Here is a 19,408-nt window from a genome sequence, read left to right as displayed (position 1 = left end):
CTCTCAACCTGTTGGTCATCATCTCCATCTCCCATTTCAGGCAGAGATACACGCCTCAGCAGTGCTGTTATACTGTTATAGTTATATTCACAAAGAAGAAGCAGCTTTAGGATAGACGATAGATGTTTTTGTATCTAGCCCTCAGATTGAGGTTTTAACTACAATTAATCTTTTTTTCAATTATTATTCTTATTAGTGTAAACACTGTTGGTGTTAATATTCATAGTGATGATATTCTCTCACTCCAGGCAGCTCCACACCGCCACCAACTTCATCCTCCTCTCTCTGGCTGTCTCAGACTTTCTTGTGGGCCTCGTGGTGATGCCGGGTGAAATCCTCTTGATGGAGAGCTGCTGGTTCTTGGGTGACCTTATGTGCGCTGTGTATTACTTGTTACCCTTTATCATTATCAGTGCCTCAACGGCAAGCATGGTGCTCATATCAGTTGACCGCTATGTGGCTATCTGTTACCCTCTGCATTACCCCACCAAAGTCACTCTAAAGAGAGTCCGAATCTGTGTTTGTCTGTGTTGGATCGGCTGTGTTTTTGTTATCGTTTTCATGGTATATGATCACCTGAAACAACCAGGCAGGTATAATTCTTGCTATGGAGAATGTGTGGTTAACATTGCAGGAGATGTGGACCTTGTTTTAGGTTTTATTATTCCCATATCTGCCATCATAATTTTGTATTTGAGAGTGTTTGTGGTGGCAGTCTCTCAAGCTCGGGCCATGCGCTCCCACATCGCAGCCGTCACACTCAGGTCTTCACGGACTGTAACTGCTAAGAGGTCTGAGCTGAAAGCAGCCAGGACGCTTGGTATTGTTGTGGCTGTGTTTCTCTTATGTTACTGTCCATATTACTGTGTGTCTCTCACTGGGAAGGAAATATTGATAGGCTCTACAGCTGAGGTCTTTATGATTTTTCTGATGTATTTTAACTCCTGTCTAAACCCTGTGATCTATGCCTTTTTCTACCCCTGGTTTAGAAAAACTGTTAGACTCATTGTTACACTTCAGGTAATGCAGCCTGGCTCCTGTGAGGCCAACATACTGTAGAGAGACAAAGACTTATACATGGATTAAGTCTGCAGTGACAAAATAATCTCAACTGAAGGTCACTTACTAGCTTTTTCGGATGAGCAAATAGTATGCTGAAGACTGTGAGGTGTGGTAGAAGGCCCATAAAAAGTGCTAGTGACTTTACCTTTCATGTTTAAGTAATGCTGTTTCTGTGTTGTATGTGTAATAATGTTTAATGCATGTATTAAATATTCTATCTGTATTCTATCCGATTTTCTTTTATGTCCTGTTGGTGACACATTTCTTGGGCTCAGCTTCACTCCATCACTGTTCATCATCACATCAATGGTGTTCTTTCCTTATAATCTTCTAGCTGTCTGCACAAGACGAATGAGAAAATATTTATGTATTTTGGTAATATAGGCCGCTCCTCAGCTATATTTATTTTTATGTGAGGTTATTTTAAAGTTAATCTGCCTCATAGCCTACCTGATGTACCATATGTAGTTGATTTAATAAAAGAAAGAAAATCGAGGTATGTGTCAAACTATGGCTCAAAAATTGAGGTCTGAACTTAACCCTTAAGTTATTGTATCATTCAGGGACTCATTCCTTTTAATTTTGGATACAATTAGTAAAATGAAATAGTGAAGACTTATGGTGGTCCTGTAACACTTTGATTCCCATTGGTCCTTCTATGCTCATATACATATATAGAATACTTGTTTGTAAATAAAGCTTGAATCAAATTACTTGTGATACATTTTGTGAACTCTGGTTTATGCATTACACCTCTCTGTCTATGCACTGCTGCCATCTTCTGGTGAGAAGCAGATGTTTGATGCTTGAACGTCACAAAAATGAGAGGCTGATAATCTTTTAGTGCCCATCTGTGGGAACTGCTTGCATTCATAGACCTAGAATTATGAATAATAATAAATAATGGCATTCATTGTCAATGAACATTTGGGTGGATCATGGTGTCCCTGCTTCAGGAAGAGGGAGATGAATAAGTAGACCTTCTGGCACAGATGATGCTTTTAATACCATCACACATCTGGTCACTAAACACCTGGAAGACCCTAAAGCTTATGAATGCTTACTATTGATTGATTTTAGCTCAGCATTGAATACATAATAAAATGGTATTTTTCTTTTTTAGCCAACCATACTCAGCAGGTCACAGTCAACAGTGCCCCCTCAGGGCCCAAACTAATCAGCACTGGTGCCCCTCAGTGCTGTGTCAGCTCCCCAGTCCTCTTTACACTATACACAAATAAATATACAAGTACCCACCCTGAGAACTTTATTATTAAGTTCTCAGACAATACAGCCATCCTGGGACTAATGCGCAGAGACAGCGCTTCATCAGTCTACCTGTCTGAAATAGAGAGATTCATGCAGTGCTGCGATACTAACCATCTTGTCTTGAATGTGATAGAGACTGAGCAGATGGTTTCATGTTACTGCTTCTACCACGCAGTCCTGGAGAGCATCATAAGATATGGGATGCCCGGTACGGTAACTTGTCCATACAGCTGAAATTACAAATTGCAAAAATGATTGGGGTTGAAAATACTTGTACCTTTGTACAATTATGAGCAGTCTATTATCAGACCGGCACAGACAATAGTTTCTGATCCAACCCACATTCTCCACCCAGAGTTCCAGTTTCTGCTCTCTGGTAGGCGATTCAGGGTTCTCCAGAGCAGGCTAAACCCTTACAAACATTCATTCCAGCCTATGTCCATTAAGCTCCTCAACTCAACTCAACAGGTAGTGTAGGATGTTGGTCATGAGGGTTGTGCAGTATGTTGCTGTTGTCAGAAGCTTTTTCTTTTTTTCTTTTAATTGTACATTGTGTGGTGTGTTTTTATCTTTTGTGAAACTGCTGAACACAGAAACTATTTTACCTATGGGGAATTCTATTCTATACTATAGAAGTACTTAATACAATATATCAGTAAAATTTCTAAACACTAAAAACATTAACAGATCAAGAAGATGGTGTGTTCACATCAAAAGGTATCAATGCATGTATCAATATTAGTACACACCCTTATCTATATGCGTAAAGTAGTGAATATTCTACATTCTTTTATAATTCATTACTTCCAACACAGTTTAAAAACAAAACAGGAAGGAAGAAATGTTCTCAAGCAGCTAGCAGCAGATCTACTGCACAGGATCACAGATCACACAGACAGGTGACTGAACAACCAGTAAATGCAAAACTGGAGAAACTGCAAATCATTCAAAGCACATTCTGGCTTCGACCCTGCAACTGTGTGCAACACAGCAGCTTCAATGTCGGAGCTACCAAGGTACAGTGTGGCCTCCTGTACAGCAGCAGCAACACAGACAGCCACAAGTTAACCATGAGAGAGAAAGAAATGCAGAGTGTAAGCTATATGACTCGAGTTGACTTTAAAGACCCTTCTCTTTTCTCCTTTCTTTAATGAAGTATCCATAACATGTGCCGCTGCTGTGATGGTCTTTCTCTGTGTTAGTTGACAGACCTCCTCTGGTAAAGGTAAACTTTCTACTGTTTGTTGTGAGGCTAGAGTATGACTGAATTTACGACTTTCTTTTACCAGAGACGGGCCCGCTAGCTTTGACATTAGCTAGACAATGGCGGCGTTTGACTGATTGATGTTTTTAATCAAAGTCTGCCAACTTCACCTAGCTTCCTTCTGGTAGACTTCGGTAAGGCTGCAATAACATGTTTGACCACACTGTAACAACCCAGAGGGGCGCTGTTTCTCTCATTTGAGGAAAGGAGCTTTAAAGGATCAATAAAAAATAGCAATAACAAAGTATTATAATAAGAAAGTATTAGTTTTTCATTTCACTGCCCAACTTACACAGATGATAGTTGAATCTTTTACAGCACAGTTTTCTACGTGACAGTTTCTTTTTTTTTTAAGTTTTTTTTGGTCTTTTTATTGCCTTTATTTGATAGGGACAGCTGAAGATAGACAGGAAAGGGAGGCAGAGAGAGAGGGGATGACACACAGCAAAGGGCCACAGGTCGGATTTAAACCTAGGGCCGCTGCAGCAAGGGCTCAGCCTCAGTACATGGGTCGCCAGTTCTACTGACTGAGCTAACCGGGCGCCGGAAATAATTATTTTTGAAATAATTATGTCAGTATATAGAATGACAAAATAAGACAAATTTGTCCACTTTATTGAAGAAATGGAATAAATGAAAAAATGAAGTAAAATAAGTGGATGGTTATTGGAAGCAAGTTTAAATCATCTAAAACAAGTAGCCGAGTTTATTTTTTAGAAAAAGAAAATAAGATTAGAAAGTTTTAGTCATAGTATTGTTTTTCTTAATTTGGTTGGAAATTACTGAAAATTTATCCAAAAAAGTACTTTCAGTCAATAAATATGATTGGTTGTGGAATGTTTTGATTGCCTATTACTCACACTGGGAAGAAAAATTGGAAAAAGCATAAAACATCTCATATTGGACATATTTTACTCAAACATTTGTGTAGAACTGTCCTTGAAACCTGCATCTACAAAATATTATGGGTACAGCACAGCTGGATATGGGACTAAAATAAATTGGTACTCGATCAAAACAGCTGGGACCAATGATGTGGGACATGTTGCACAAATTGAAAATTGCAGTCAAAGATTTCTCAAGAACTCAGACAAAGAGATTAGTATAGTTTCAATGGTAGTTTAATTTTAACATTCAACATAAGTATCAATTATCATCACTCACATACTGTAGTTATGTTATTTTAACCTTGAAAATGGAAATGACTGACTTAATGGTTATTTTTATTGTCAATAATCAATGACTAAGGTGTTCAATTCTGTTCACAATGAAGAACTAAACCTTTGATCAAGAAACGAGGGGATGAATAGAGAGGAAAGAGAAGAGGGCAACAGATTAAAGATGAAGTTTTGTGAAAATAGGAATGGGAGAAATTGAGTAAAAAGAAGAGGGAAGAGATGGTGAAAATTAATGGCTGCAGAAAAATAAAGGAGATATCTAGACAAAGACGGGACAAAGGCAGCGAGACGCAGGCGAGGGAGGGGAAAGGTATGAAGAACACAAGGATAATACTGATATGTCTCAAACCCAGCTGTAAATAAACTGAAAAAGTGTGATAATACTTTGCACCTGTTGTAAACAAAGCAACAATATATAAAGTAAACAATACAGTAGTAGTTACATTATAGTCTTTTGTTATACTTTTAATCATGTTAGTCATCTATGGAAAGTTTTTCTCAGCTGTGTTGTGCTACCTTGGTCCAAATCCTATTCTTTCATGACAAAGTTACAGAAGCTACTTTGACGCAGCAGTCCTTAATGTGGAGGTTTGCTGTGATCAGACTCAAGCACTCTGTCTTTTGGTATATAACTGCAAGCCCCTTTTTCAAACCTCCACCACACGCTGTCAATGTGGAAATTCAAACCATTAACAAATCATCAAAAAGTTCCACCTTAAACTTCAAAGTACATGCTCCATGGAAATATGTGTCTTTCCATATGCACCATTATGCAATGATCAGACCTGCATTATAAATTGTTTAACACACTGAATGCATCACACATTAACACTGTAAGAGGAAGAAAAAGGTTCTTGTTGATGCTGCAATTTCACATTTACATGAGGCTATGGATATATGCTTTCTACAACACATAGTTCATATCAAGAGGGCTGTGGCGTGATTAAGGCTTCTTTCTTTTTGTTTTTTATTTCAATACATTTCACATGACCTGCCCACACAACCTAATTAGGAGAGAGGGGTGTTTATATAATGCAAGCATCAGTCCCTTTGGGAACTAAGGAAGGCCACCACAGAATTTTTGATTGTGTTGTCATGGAGACAGGTGTCAACCGCCATGTGTGACACAACAACGTCTTTATCCAAAATAAAAAACATTCAGTAGCAGCCGTTGACAACATTACAGCAACGTTTTTGACTTTTGAAGTACACCAAGGCACTTGAACTTAAATTAATTCAGTCAGTAATTTCTGACATACTTATCCGTTAAGGCAAATACAGTTGACTTTGGCATAATGGCTTTATTCAAAATGGCTTCCCTGCCCAGTCAGAAAATTAAGTCATGTCGAGCAGCCACTTAGAGAACTTAAACCAGCTGTTTTTAATCCAGCGGTTTAACATCTCACCTAGCTGCAGTGATGTAAAAGTGCACCCCAGGGTGTGTCAGTACACTGTGACATCACTGTTAGGGGTTGTTATAGGTGCAACAGAGCATATTTATGACCACAACCAACTACACCCAGCAGTGATGCACGGTAGAAACATACAAGCACAGAGGGCAGTGAAACACTGTTTTTCAGCCTGGCATTAAGTTACTTGTTATCTGAATAGGTGATTTGATTAAATTTCCTGTTTCCACCTGAACTAACACCATAAGCTCTCATGACGCATCTGGGGTTGCCTTGGCAACTGTTTTCTAATTTTAAATGTCAGCAGATTATAGGTATAGACTCAGCATGAAGCCGAATTTACAGTAAGATTCCACTATTGCTGTATTTGAATGGGAATTCCTGATTTATGATGTCTTATTCTTAACGAACATTTAGTCTTTCAGATTTTCATGTCAAACCTCATGTGGCTCCAAGTCTGGTGTGCAACAGGAAACTGAAGAATAACACAATATTAGAACAAACTGTTAAATCATCTCTGTGGAAAGAGTCTTTTATGTTTTCTCAAAGAACTCACATGTGAGAAAGATGTCCATTATATAGTGAAGCAGGTTAGCTAGGCACATACTGTTCCCTTTTCTCTCCAAGAGAGAGGGCAACAAACGACTCATAACTTTTCCTTGTTGTGGAATCAAGGGAGCTCTTCTCTCTCAGCCCTCCTCTCTCAGTGTCCAAAGCCTCCCACCCACACATCAGCACTCACATTAACATCATGCAAATACACTTGGAAAATATAAAATTCATTGGGTTAGGGTATATATTTATATAGATTTATACATACATATAAATTCATATACTTTTAAGGAATGTTAATCTATTTTGCTGTGTATTTTTTCTCCTTACAAGGTACAAAATAACTTTTCATACTATGTAACACAATATATAATCAACATATTAAAAAAACAACTTATCAGTCCTTTTATCATCTTTTAGAAAAAAAAATCCATAATAAAAATAAGTTCTATGTTTTTTCTCACTTATATCTTACAATATATTTTCTCTCTGTCAAAAAACACGCACACATGTCCCATTTTTGTTTTTGTTTGTGGTTTCTCTTGGCAGCAAATTGGCGGTCAAACTGAATGTGTAGAAAAAAAAATTAATCACATAATGGTGGTGCTCGTCAACGTGGAAAAACCTCAGAGCGACAGCCTCATTGACGTGTAGAATTCACAAAATGGCAGCGGTGGGTGTTGCAAAACAAACTAACAAACTGCGGTGCTGTTACAACGGGCACTTGGAGCAGCCACATTCCAGAGCGGTCTCCATCTCCTCGGAGTATGAGGTGCCGTCGGTGCAGCGGAAAACCACCTTCCTCTTCCTGCTCTTGGTGATGCCACAACAAACACCTGTGGGCGCTGCAGGCTGGCACGATCGGGGACAATCCATACGGGGAATCTTGCTGGTGGACGTGCATGTTCTCATCGGGTGGTGGCGCTTCAGCTGCTCCCTCACCATCTCTCCTTGACATGTAACTTCTAGACATTAATGGAGAAAGAACATACACATGTTATATGCCTTGTTTGACAAATCTTGAGATCATTTTCTCTTGATTTCCATCTTCTCTTCTGATAGTTTCCATTTTACCTGTGTCACAGGTAGGTCCAGTGTACCCTGGCTGACAGTGGCAGGTGGGCTCTCCTCCCTCTGACACACGACACTCCCCGTGTCCGCAGCGCTGCCCCCTGCAAGCCGGAGGGTCCTGCCGTCGATCACAGTACTGACCCTGGTAGCCTTCACTGCACTTGCAACTGTAGGACTGACCCTTCGGCACACACAGACCATGAGCACACCTGGAGTGAGAGAGGGTAGACAGGTTTGATGAGATGGGTATGTTGTGTAATTGACTTGTGATTGCTTTAAGACTGGCACAACCACAGTTTTTTGTACTGATAGTAACGAGCTCAACCAGGGACACAGTGCTTCTATGTGGATAATCAAAGGCTTTGGACATAGGGTTAAGACAACTGCTTAAAAATCCACACTTTTTTTCCTTATCAATCTAATTTATTTGAGTGCACCCAATAAGAGCTTTCAACGTATTATAGCAGATGTGTCAAAATGATGCTCAAGTGTGCACAGTTTTATAATAATATATGGATAATTTATTCATTATTTCATCTATATAATAGCAAAAAATAAAGAAAATGCTAAGTGCCCAAGATCACCCCATTTTTTTGAAAAGATATAACCATCAAGTCATTTATTCATCCTTTACCCAGCATAAATGGCTTGATTAACATAATTATTATAATTATTAATTAACATAATTGTTGATGATTCATTTTTAGGGGATCACTATTTTGAGAAGCAACACTGGCATAGTTGCTGATGGATAGAAGCATTCAAAGACTTCAAAGAGTGTAAATGCAGCAGCAGTGTTACATTCGCACATTTCGGCCCAGTCTCTGCTGTCTCGGCTTACCTGCTGTTCTGACAGGGGCTCGGTGCCGTCGTCTGGTCACACAGGGTGCCGCTGCGTCCTGGAGGACAATCGCACGTCACCCCCGTCTCTCCTCCTGCCCTGCACGCACCCTGGGCACACACACTGCAAGAATGACACCCTGCAAGAATGGCATCACCCTGGTGACAGAAAGAAAAAAGGGAGAAAATACTGTCAGGAGATACATTGATACAAGAGCAGAGGTGATAGCTGACAAACATAGTGATATTGCATGAATGCTACGGCCTTCATCAACACTGGAAGTCCGGTGTAAATATAGCTTGAAAATCGAGACACGACATGTGGTCTTTTTCTACAGCTGCCACCAGCATGGGTTTGTCTCAGATTTTTTATCAGATCAGTCAAAAGGTTTTCTGCTGTTGCCTATATTATGAAAATGTAGTGCTTGATGAAAAAAAAATCTTCCCAACGCAATTACCTTGCCCTCGACCCCTTGTGTTTGTGTTCCACCTGCGGCTCGGTAACTCAGGTCTTGAGGCTCCCCGTTGATTCGGACGTTGTGGATGCAGCCATTAAAAGCCTGAGGGGAACGCTCAGGGCCGGGTCGCAGACCTGAGGCCACCACCTGAGATGGTACGCCTGCAAAATCGAGGAGAAGAAGACAGGAAGTTGTGGGAAAAAGAAGAAGGAGAAGAAAGGGAAATGAGAGTTGAGAAAAGGATGGTATGAGTGGGAAGAAAATAAGGGAAAAAGCAAATTGAAAGGTTTGATTACTGTTCACACATCTCATGTTTCGTTCTCGTTTGATTCCTATACAGTGTTCCAGCAGGAATACAACATCATACTGTAGCTCCCACTATTGCACAATAACGTTATGTTTCTTTCTAATGGTTGAGAAAAAAAGGCTGACTCTTGTCATGATCCTTTTTCTGAGGAAAAGTTGAACAAAAACAGTTGTTGATCTCCTCACCACATCCCTTGCTGGGATTTGTGTGTGTGTGTGTGTGTGTGTGTATTTGTATGTTATAACTGACTGTATTTGTATGTACCCATGCATGGAAAACATGTAATCACAACCACAAAAAGGAAGTAAAGGGCCAACAAAATCAGCATTTGCGTGTTCAGAACATGTGTCTATAAATGCATATAGATTTATGTGTGTAAATGCGTGCGTGTACCTCCTATGTAAAGTTGGGTGTTGTGGTCAACGGAGGGCTGGCGGGCTAGTTTGCCGAGACTCTTGGGGGCACCGTTATCCACCACCAGGCTCAGTGAACGGTTCTGAATCAACAGCTCAACCGTGTGGAAAAGCCCGTCATTCACCGACTCCACGCTGCAACAAACACACACACACAGAAAAAAGGAAGGAGATTTTCAGTATGGTTCCTATTATGATAAATTACTGTTGAATTCTACACCAGACAGGGGAATTAGGGAGGAAAAAACATGATAGAGCAAATTGGAAATGCTAGACACAAAACAGACTCCAAACATTTTCAACTCAAACATTTTTTTTTTCTTTGTTTTGTTGTGTTTGCAAATCGACCAAACCAAATGAAAAAGAAATTAGGGAAATCTGTGTTGAAATGTTATTCTCAGACATAAAACAGACTGATTACATCCTCAATGCAGTGTTCTTTTGGATGGGGATTAAATGTACCCTTGATCTAGGCCATAGTTCCCCAACATGGGGGTTGAGGCCCACAATGGGTCCCCTAGCAGCACACAGAGTAGCTTATGATGGGCTGGAGCCTTGGGGCGAGACTAAATTTATACAATTTAATGGCCAGACTAAACCAGTTTAGACCCTTGTGTCAAAGAAAGAGGCTCTCTTACTAGAGCTCTGATCGTTTTTTTAGAAAAGAAATGTTTCCACTGAAGAGGAGACTGCAGTGAACCGGGATCATGACCTTTTGCACCATGTCTGACCCTGGGAAGAAAGTGTGTGTGTCTTTGTGTGTGAATGTGTGTGTCTGAGATTCCCCACTAAATGGTTTTTGCTGGAGGGGAGACAGACAGCTATAGAGACAGTGGTTTGGCACGGCCGAAAGAGGGAGAGAGAGCGAGAGTGAGAGACAGAGCGGGAAAGCGAGGTGGATGGCGGAGTGGTAAAGTTGACTGTGCCTCCGTTCACCCAAGTTCTTCCTCCCCTGAACCCGGAGAAAACGAGCAGAAACATCAAAAACACAAAAGAACAAGTGAAGCCACTCTTTCCGTTGGTGGTCCGCTTCATACTCACACAGATCCCAACAAGACAATACATCCCTTTGTATGCAGCCGTTTACTGGCTAACTAGCTGAGGAGCCTCAAGTTAGGTTTGATTGACAGCTGTTTATAGAGTGTTCAGATTACAGTGATGTTACATTAATAGCCAATGGAGCAGGGTTGTGAGTTCTGGAGGCGGGCCAGCGTTACTTTCATAGAAAATGCTGACCATACAAAGGGAGAAAAACAGGGAACAGAGCAGATGTGGTGGAAGCAGAGGAAGGAGAAGAGATAATAATGATTAAATAGATGGAGAAATGGGTTATAGAAGCAGAAGCAGAACAATAAAAGGATGGAGATGGATCAAAAAGAAATGAAAATAATGAGGAACAGGGAAGAGGAGGAACTGAATATGAAAGAATACATACACAGAAATTTTCTTCCCAGCTGTTAATAGTGATACATTACAACTGTGCATATAAACCTATTAAGGCTTTGTACTTTTTCATGATACATGACTTTACATGTACAGCAGAAATAGTGGTTATTACAAAGAACATGGACATAGGCAACATAACAAAGCCGTGTATGCAATCAACAATGGCAAAAACAATTGTACTGTTCCTCTGGACATCAATCTCGTCCAGCATTTAGCTGGCGGTTTGTAAAATACTACTTCACTGTACTCCCAACACAGACACATACATGGTTTCCATTAGCAGCCTTGTAATTTAATAATGATCTCAAACAGGCCTGCTGCAACCAAGCAAAATGATGGTCTGCTAGCCTCAGAGATTAGCTTTCTATCTACACTTCCCTCCCATCTTTACTTTGTATTCCCCCTCTCGCTTTGCTTTTTCTCCTCTTTTTACACATCTCCCAATCCTTATCTTCTTTTCTTTCTTTTTCCACTTTTTACCCCCTGATTTCTCCTGGTATAATCCCCTCTCCTCTTTTTTCTCTCCTCTGCCCTCCTTCAGATCCCTAACGACAATCATCTCTACTCCTTTTACTCTTCTAAAGCTTCTCCGCTTTCGTTTTGGAAGCCTTTCATCCCCTTTTAAATTTGTTCAAGTGTTAAATCAAACAAGCAGCGCACACAGCTGAAGACATTCTCAATCGGATTTTTTGAACCTCACACACCTATTTTGGCACATTGTGCACACAGACACACACACACACACACCTACACACACACACACACACTCTGAGCTGTGAACATGCTGTGACACCAAAGCTCCACCAGGTGGCAGTGGAAGACTAATGGTCAGTTCTTCCATGTCCGATCTGATGCCTAACCTGCAGGGGATTGTGTGTATGTGTGTGTTTGTGTGTGTGTGCGTTTAATGTTTGCCAATATCAGGCTTCAATACAAATCTTATCTTGTTTTTAAGTATATATGTTTGTAGATGCTGTACAAGGAGCATATCTGTATCTGTGTGTGTGTTTGTGTGTATGAGTGCATACTTAAGTGTGTATTTCAGGTTCTTGCCGTGTTGGCCCTGTGTATCAGTTATAACCAGCCCATTATAGAATTCAATAAAAACAAACACACAGCCGTAGCAGATTTCAACCGCCGCTCCCTCTTACTCTCATTGTGTTTGCCAAACCCACAGGGGACGTCAATTTCCTGTCAGTCCAGAATCAAATCACCCAGAAGGAGCATATACACACACAAATAAACATGACTAAAAAAGAACTTCCTAAAAACCAAAAACTGGCTTTTTTATACAACTTTTATACAAACCCAGAAGTAATTACAGGTCATTGACTTTATCGCAAACTGAAAAAAAAAAGAAATATTTGGATTAGAAACAACCGTGCAGATCCACTTACACTGTTAAATCTAATTAGGCACCGCTATCATTTACTTACAATGTTTCTAAACCTCATTTGCACTGAGTGCGTAAGTGCATGCGTTGAGTGTATTTGACAGTAACCCTTATGTGTTTGTGAATGTGAAAGTTTTTGTTAATATATACTTATGTGTTCATCCAAGTGCCTGTTTGTCTGTATGTGTGTACATGCAATCTGCCTTATGTATTTGCTTGTTTGTGAGTGTGCATGTAAGTGTATGGGTCTCTGTGAATGTATGTGTGTTTAGCAGCCCAATCTGATTAAAATGATGTTCAGCAGACAGGCATCCCAGTCCCATATTGCCGTGGTAACCTCAATTAGTCATTGCTGAGACGGCAGCTGCTCAACGGAGAGCTCCTTCGCTGTTTTCTTTCTCTCTTTTTTCAGCTTTCATTAAACCAGGCCGGCCAGTTCAGTTGGAATTTGTACTTTAGGAGTGGATTGGAAGAGTTTTGATGTCGAGTTTCAGGAATGAGCGCTCGTAGTTTCAGCTATAAGGTTTCAGTTGAATTGCCTCTGTGCGTTTTAAACCTATAATGTTCAAGGATTGTCTGATTGTTTATTTTAACCACAGCCCTGTGGTTTCTCAGAGCCAGATCCAGGTCAGACATTGAGTCACTAAACTCATTTTGTAAGATTTGTATTTGAGTAGAAACTGCATGTAGAAGTTATATGATTGTGACAGTCTGAGTATGAACCAATATACATATCGTGGCTACAACCTTTTTACGCAACCACAATGTTCTGCTTATTTTAGATGCCAAACATCATGTTATACATGTTATGATGGACATGTGTTGATTCAATTATATATCATTACATTAAAAGGTGTACCTAATGACTCCTGAATATTTTTCGACCTATAACATGGTCTTTTGGCTAGTTCTCTCCTCTGAAATACATATATGTTTACACTGTTAACTTTAAATGACTCCTTTGAGGGTATGTGGGGACCATAGACTAGAATATAGAATCATATATAATTTAAAATGGATGTAGTCATCGTGACGTCACCCACAGGTTTCTGAAGAGGCGCTGTGAAGCTCAGTGTGGTCGGCTCTTGCCATCGATATCTTGGTAGTTCTGACTCTGGGCTACTCCAAAAATGGACAAAGACGTGGAGCTGAGGTGGGCTGAATGGTCTTACGGCACCCACCTGTCACTCAAAGCAGTGATTTCCATAAATATGCAAAACTTTAAGCTTGATACAATTGAAACAAGTTAGTTATATAAAAATTAAGTTGTCATGAAGAGGAAATTAGCTATAGAGAACAAAACAGTTTTTTGTACCAGGCTGTAAACATGCGGTTTATTTTTGCTGTAAAGTTTAATATGGGGGCTTATGGATGATTTTTGTTACTTTGGTACTGGCTTCATTTGCCAGCCATGGAAATTGCCGCTTGGTAGAGATTCTTAACATCAGTCAGATCCCAAATCCTTAAGCATGGGCATCTCAACCAACCAGGATCATGTCTAGTCTGGTTCTTTTCTTCACCACACAATCCCTCACTGGCTTCCCACCCACTCAAATTGCCAACTGTGTTGTATGGAAGCCATGGTTTGAATCCTGCGATGCTGCTTGGTTTCAAAGTTTTTAATCTATAAAATAATTTCTTTCTGGTCTTTAAGTAATATGACCATAAGTTAGTTTGGTGACATATTTTTAGGTATATTCTCTCTGGTTTCTTTTGAAATATATTGCCACAACTGGCACATAATTAAAAAAATACAAAACTGGTATTATTTCTGTTTAATATTCACAATAATGTGGTGATGAATTTGTTAAGTATTCATTGTTTACTTTGTACAGTAGTTATAGTACCTGTCCCTCCTGCCTCTCTTTCTAACAACCATTCCTCGCTTTCCTTCTCTGCTTCCCTTTCCATCTTTCTCTATCCAACCATCCATCACCATTCCTTTTCATCCTATGTCTGTCTTTTCTTTGTCTCCTTTATGTCGACTCATCCGTCCATCGCTTTCACTGCCTCTACCTTTCTTTATCTTTTTTCCCTCCTCTCATGTACACATTCATCCCTGCATCCTTCCCTCTGCTGCTCGCTGATGAATAACAGTAGATGTGCTCTCTTTGACCCGATAGGAGATTAGTGTGGCATTAGGAAAGGGCAATACACAACCAACCACACACACACACACACAACCAACCACACACACACACACTCTTTCTATCTCCTACACACACACACACACATATGTTCATTTAACACTGGGCATGCATAACCACTTTCATCTGTTGCTAATGAGGGCACAGTGAAGGACTTTCTGCCACCCTCTCTCTCCCCTCTTTTTCTCTACAAATCCAAAGCTCATTTTGTGTGCATCTCTTGTTTGTTTTTTATTTTCATTATCATTCCCGTTGTATCTTTCTGTCCACCCTGCTGAGATTCCTCCATCAACTTCTTCTCCCTCTCTTTTCTTCGCTCTCTATTTTCAGTTTTCCTGTTTCAGGATGTCAGTTGTTGATGTCATCTGGGCAGGTGTGCATAGTGTATGCCAATGCATAATTTAGCTTTGTATCATGTCTGCTTATTGGCGTGTTTGCCTGTTCAGCTCCTCTTTGTCCTGCTCCACCCTGCTCTGTTGGAGTGCAAACTTAACCTAATCTCTTATACAAAGATCCAACTATGGATATATCTGTATCTCATAGCTAAAACTGAGGTGACTCATTAATTTACCATTTTACAAGCACCAGTTTTACATTATGTGTGTCTTGTGTGTCTTGGTCTGGTTACACAACTGCTGAATTTCAGCTTGTCGTCAAAAACTGTCTTAAACATAATGCCCTTCCTGGCTCTCTGGTTGCTACAGAAGATAACCAACCCAGGGATCACTCAGAAACATCCCAGGGACTGGCACCCGTCCCTGGCCCTCAGTTGTACAACCGCAGTAACTACATGGACAGTGCCATGTTCAGGGTCTGCCAGAATTGCTGTGCTCAGATTGTGGTGGTTAAATAGTTACGCCATTCTGGACAGTATCAGTTGAGTGGTGGCAGGACGTTCTGCTGTGCCTGCCTGGCCATGCGGTTTGAGTCAGTTTACAATGTATTTCCAAATTAGGTCAGATAAGATAGGCCGTTTGCAGTGCTCAGACTCATGCAATCAAAAGATGGCACATACAAAGGAATACATCGAAGCTTGTGGTAAAATGAGACCCAGGATTGGAGCTGGGCCTTGTCTCCTTCCAGACTGCTAATGCTGAACATAACATAGAGACAATGTTTACTTAGGGCTCAGCATTGTGAATTTGATTCTATGGATTTCTTTTTCTTTCTCTCGCTTTCAATCTTTCATTTTTTTCGTTGCCATTCTAGTGGACTTTGTGTTCCCTCTTTGGCTCCCCTGTCTCTATTTGTGTCTTCCAGCTTAACGCTTACTATATCTCTCATTCAATCTTTCCTCTCCGCGCTACTGTACACTTGTCCCGCCCTGTCTCTCCTTTACACTTTTTTCTCTGATTTTCTCAGTTTTTCATGCACTCTGTCTGTCTGTCTGTCTCCCTCCCAGGCGTGGCCCGTGTCAAGTTAACAAGACCAGACAAGGATAATTCCCTGACTCACTCTGTGGTTTACTTTTCCCCTCTGCTCTCCCCCTCTTTTACTCCATCCCTCTCTCATCCCTCACTTCTCTCCTATCCATCCTGCCATTCAACCGTGTCTCATGGTCTTTTCATTTTTACTTCTTCTATCTGTTTTATCCCGCCCTTTTTCTCCTCTCGTGGGCAACCTATTCTACCCAGTTATCTCCTCATCACGTTGTTGCTATTTCACACACGCCCTCCTTTCAGAATCATTCAGTCTGTCTTTCTGGCTATCTCTCTATCTATGTCCGCATCTCAACTGATCAATCTGTCTTTCTATGCATCCATACATCCCCCTGACTGTCCTCTACTCTCTCCTACTCAACCTTTTCAACCCAGTCTCCACCCCTCCCCGTCTGTGCCAGCGCCTAATTAGATTCACCCCATCGTTTCCATTCTTTCATTCAATTCTTCCTTCCTCTCTAACCATTCCATCCTCTTCTTGCCTTTCACAATGTGTCATGCATTGTGAATGCTAGCACATATTTTGGTTAAGTCATATTTGGGATAAGTGGTTTCTACACATCTCACCACCCAGATTATAAACCAGTGTCATCCATGTGAAGAAACAGAATATCACCACAGAGATGGAAAGTGCACAGACTGCAAAAATCAACAAACTAGACAGGGTGGCATGTGTTATGTCTTTCTACGCAGATGACCTCTTGGCATATATTCTCCCTGGTGAAGTGTCCTTGAGCAGGTCATGGTCTCCAGCTCCGGGGCTACTGCTCAACAGCTGACCCACTGTTCTGGCCTCTCTGGAGGGGGGCTAAGGTAAACCACATACTTGCTTCAACACAGCATCACATTATTATTATAATTAAGCTGTTTGTATGCATCAGTTTATATCAAAGGTGAATGAAGACAGAATACAGAGTTCACATTCACCAATACAATGGTACACTACACTAAATAACCTCTACCAAGCAACTCTGAAACACTGCTGAATATGTCGCCACATTACAAGACTTCTTAAAGTACAATGCTCTAAAACGTGTGAATGCTGACACCGTTTTCAATACACAGCATGGCAAAAAACTCTAGGATAAACAGTCCTACTGTCCAAATTATATTCTCTAAATCCACACTGATTGCAGGGTCGACACAGACGGCTACTTGCAGCCCAAATTTTATGACTGATGCACAGTGTTGTATAAACAGTGTTTGCTGTTCACGTTTAACACCTTGCATTAAACTGTTACCTGTTTGTTTGTAAGTGAATTAAACTTGGTAGAAACGTATCAAAAGCCTGACTCAACTTGTATTTTCAGAGAAAATAAATGCGGACATGTAAACTCCAATTACGACAAAAAAAGGAAAATACTGCAGAATAAGCCAAACTAAAGTAGAAAAATGTACAACATATGCACATTTTCCTGTGGGCAGATTATTTTCTCTAAAATGATCAAACTATAAATATAAAAAATTGAGGGTTTAACTTAAGCATAACTGAAATACCTAACACAGAAACAGTTTTGCCCTTGACACAGTAAATTGTGGCTTCAATTTTGTTCTCCAACAGCTACTGAAGGATTATAATATGACGTAACGTCCTAATCCTAAAGTCAAATTTATTATGAACTGGCTGCATATTATCATTAGGAGCAGTGAGGCTATGAGTACCTCATCCTTCTCCTGTGACCTTGTCTCTATCCACAGAGACAATAGAACAGAGCAGAGCCAAAACCACAAAACCAAACGTCACATGTTAAGAAAATCGCTGATTGTAATATATAGAAAGAAGAATGGTGAGTAATTGAGAAAGCAATAAACTCTCTCTCTCAGTTCTCTTTGCTACTCTCTCCATCTTCTCTCACTTCTTTCTCTCCAACATCTCTCTCCCTTAATTCATTCAATTACACTAACATCTGTCTCTCCTCCCTTCCTTGATTTGCAGTTGGCATTATTACACTGACTGCTGGGATCATCCATAAGTGGTACATAAAGCATTTTCAACATCTACATAATACCTTGGTATAATTACCATAAAAAATGAGACCTTGGTCAAGATGATTGGTAGCCTCTGTCTCACACCAGTGGGATTGCTGGTGCTTTTTCAGGCTAAAGGATTTTTGTGTTTCTTTCCATGCTGGACTTAATGTTGGAAGACATTTTTCCATCCGCCTCTAACACCTGCCATTATCTTCCGCTCTGAGAAACTCTGGAAACTTAAGCTTTATTTGGACTGGCAGAGCAGTGCCCACTCCCTGCCGTGTTCAATAAACCAATCTCTTTTTTGACATAACGTATTAGAGTAGTGTAAATACAGTATATGATGCTTTATTCCACTGCATCTTCCATCCATACAAGGTCTAGAGGCTGGTGGCAATCATCTTTAGCGGTGTAAAAAGATATTGATACACTTGAGTATTGTGATATTTTGTAGTGACTCTCAAAAATGCTGTATTGATTTTTGTATTAAACCCCAACCACTAGAAAACGTAAACTGAGGGCTATGGTGTTATATTCTACAGGGATTGTGATAAATACAAATACAGATCACACTGTTCTGGTTGCATAAAAAAGTTAAAACAAAACTGTTTTCCTAAAATTTGATTAGATTTTTTGTAAATAGCCTTGCTTAAGGTATTGCAATGTATCGCAATATATTGAATCGTAAACCCTGTACACAGCCCTAATCATCTTATAGTGTTTTTGGTAGATATAACGGTGTGGTAATAAAAAAATATTGTTTGATGTAGAATGTCGTACATATTATCAAGTGTTTTGTATGGTTTGCATTAGTATCCCTCAGGACAATACATGGCTTTGAATCTTGTATCATATATCCCTCTCGCATCTCTCTCCCTCTTTCTTCGTGCCACAGACAGTGTAGACAGAGAAGCAGACAGAATCAATAGGAGCCAATCAGCACCAGCCCAAGATGGACATGGGCCCCTTTTCTCTCTCTCTCACTGTCTACTTAAATGTAAAATCAGACAATCCTTTTTTTGTCTCACTCCTTATTCTTTCTCTCTTCCCTTTCCTTTCTTTTTCTCTTCCTTTCTCTTTTCTCTCTTCTGTCGATCTCTTTCAGTCTACCCAGTCTATAAGGCATCATGTGAAGGTTCTTCCACACAGGCATAAACACACTGTATATCTATGCAACATGCTGTACATG

At 40.2% G+C, this 19,408-nt stretch overlaps 2 protein-coding genes across 2 annotated transcripts in view; one reads left to right on the top strand and one right to left on the bottom strand.

The window, feature by feature from the left end:
* LOC118333948 (trace amine-associated receptor 13c-like) overlaps positions 1-1,059 on the top strand; it is a 3,123-nt gene extending 2,064 nt beyond the window's left edge. Inside the window, exons 3-4 of the mRNA XM_035669770.1 lie at positions 1-40; positions 249-1,059. The exon at positions 1-40 is cut by the window's left edge and continues 2 nt beyond it. Coding sequence (XP_035525663.1) covers positions 1-40; positions 249-1,059 — 851 coding nt within the window. The remainder of the gene's footprint in view (positions 41-248) is intronic.
* Positions 1,060-4,717: 3,658 nt separating this feature from the next.
* The window catches only part of slit3 (slit homolog 3 (Drosophila)), a gene marked incomplete in the record, with an annotated part of 239,854 nt that continues 225,163 nt past the window's right edge, over positions 4,718-19,408 (bottom strand). Inside the window, 5 exon segments of the mRNA XM_035669718.1 lie at positions 4,718-7,699; positions 7,809-8,014; positions 8,647-8,804; positions 9,104-9,264; positions 9,804-9,958. Of these exon segments, the coding sequence (XP_035525611.1) occupies positions 7,446-7,699; positions 7,809-8,014; positions 8,647-8,804; positions 9,104-9,264; positions 9,804-9,958 (934 nt within the window).

The sequence above is a fragment of the Morone saxatilis genome, unplaced genomic scaffold (genome assembly GCF_004916995.1).
Source record: "Morone saxatilis isolate NCDOM2014 unplaced genomic scaffold, NCSU_SB_2.0 Contig22, whole genome shotgun sequence".
In the NCBI taxonomy this organism is placed as follows: domain Eukaryota; kingdom Metazoa; phylum Chordata; class Actinopteri; family Moronidae; genus Morone; species Morone saxatilis.
The sequence above is the reverse complement of the archived record's forward strand: the minus strand, read 5'-3'. Positions and strand labels throughout refer to the sequence as shown.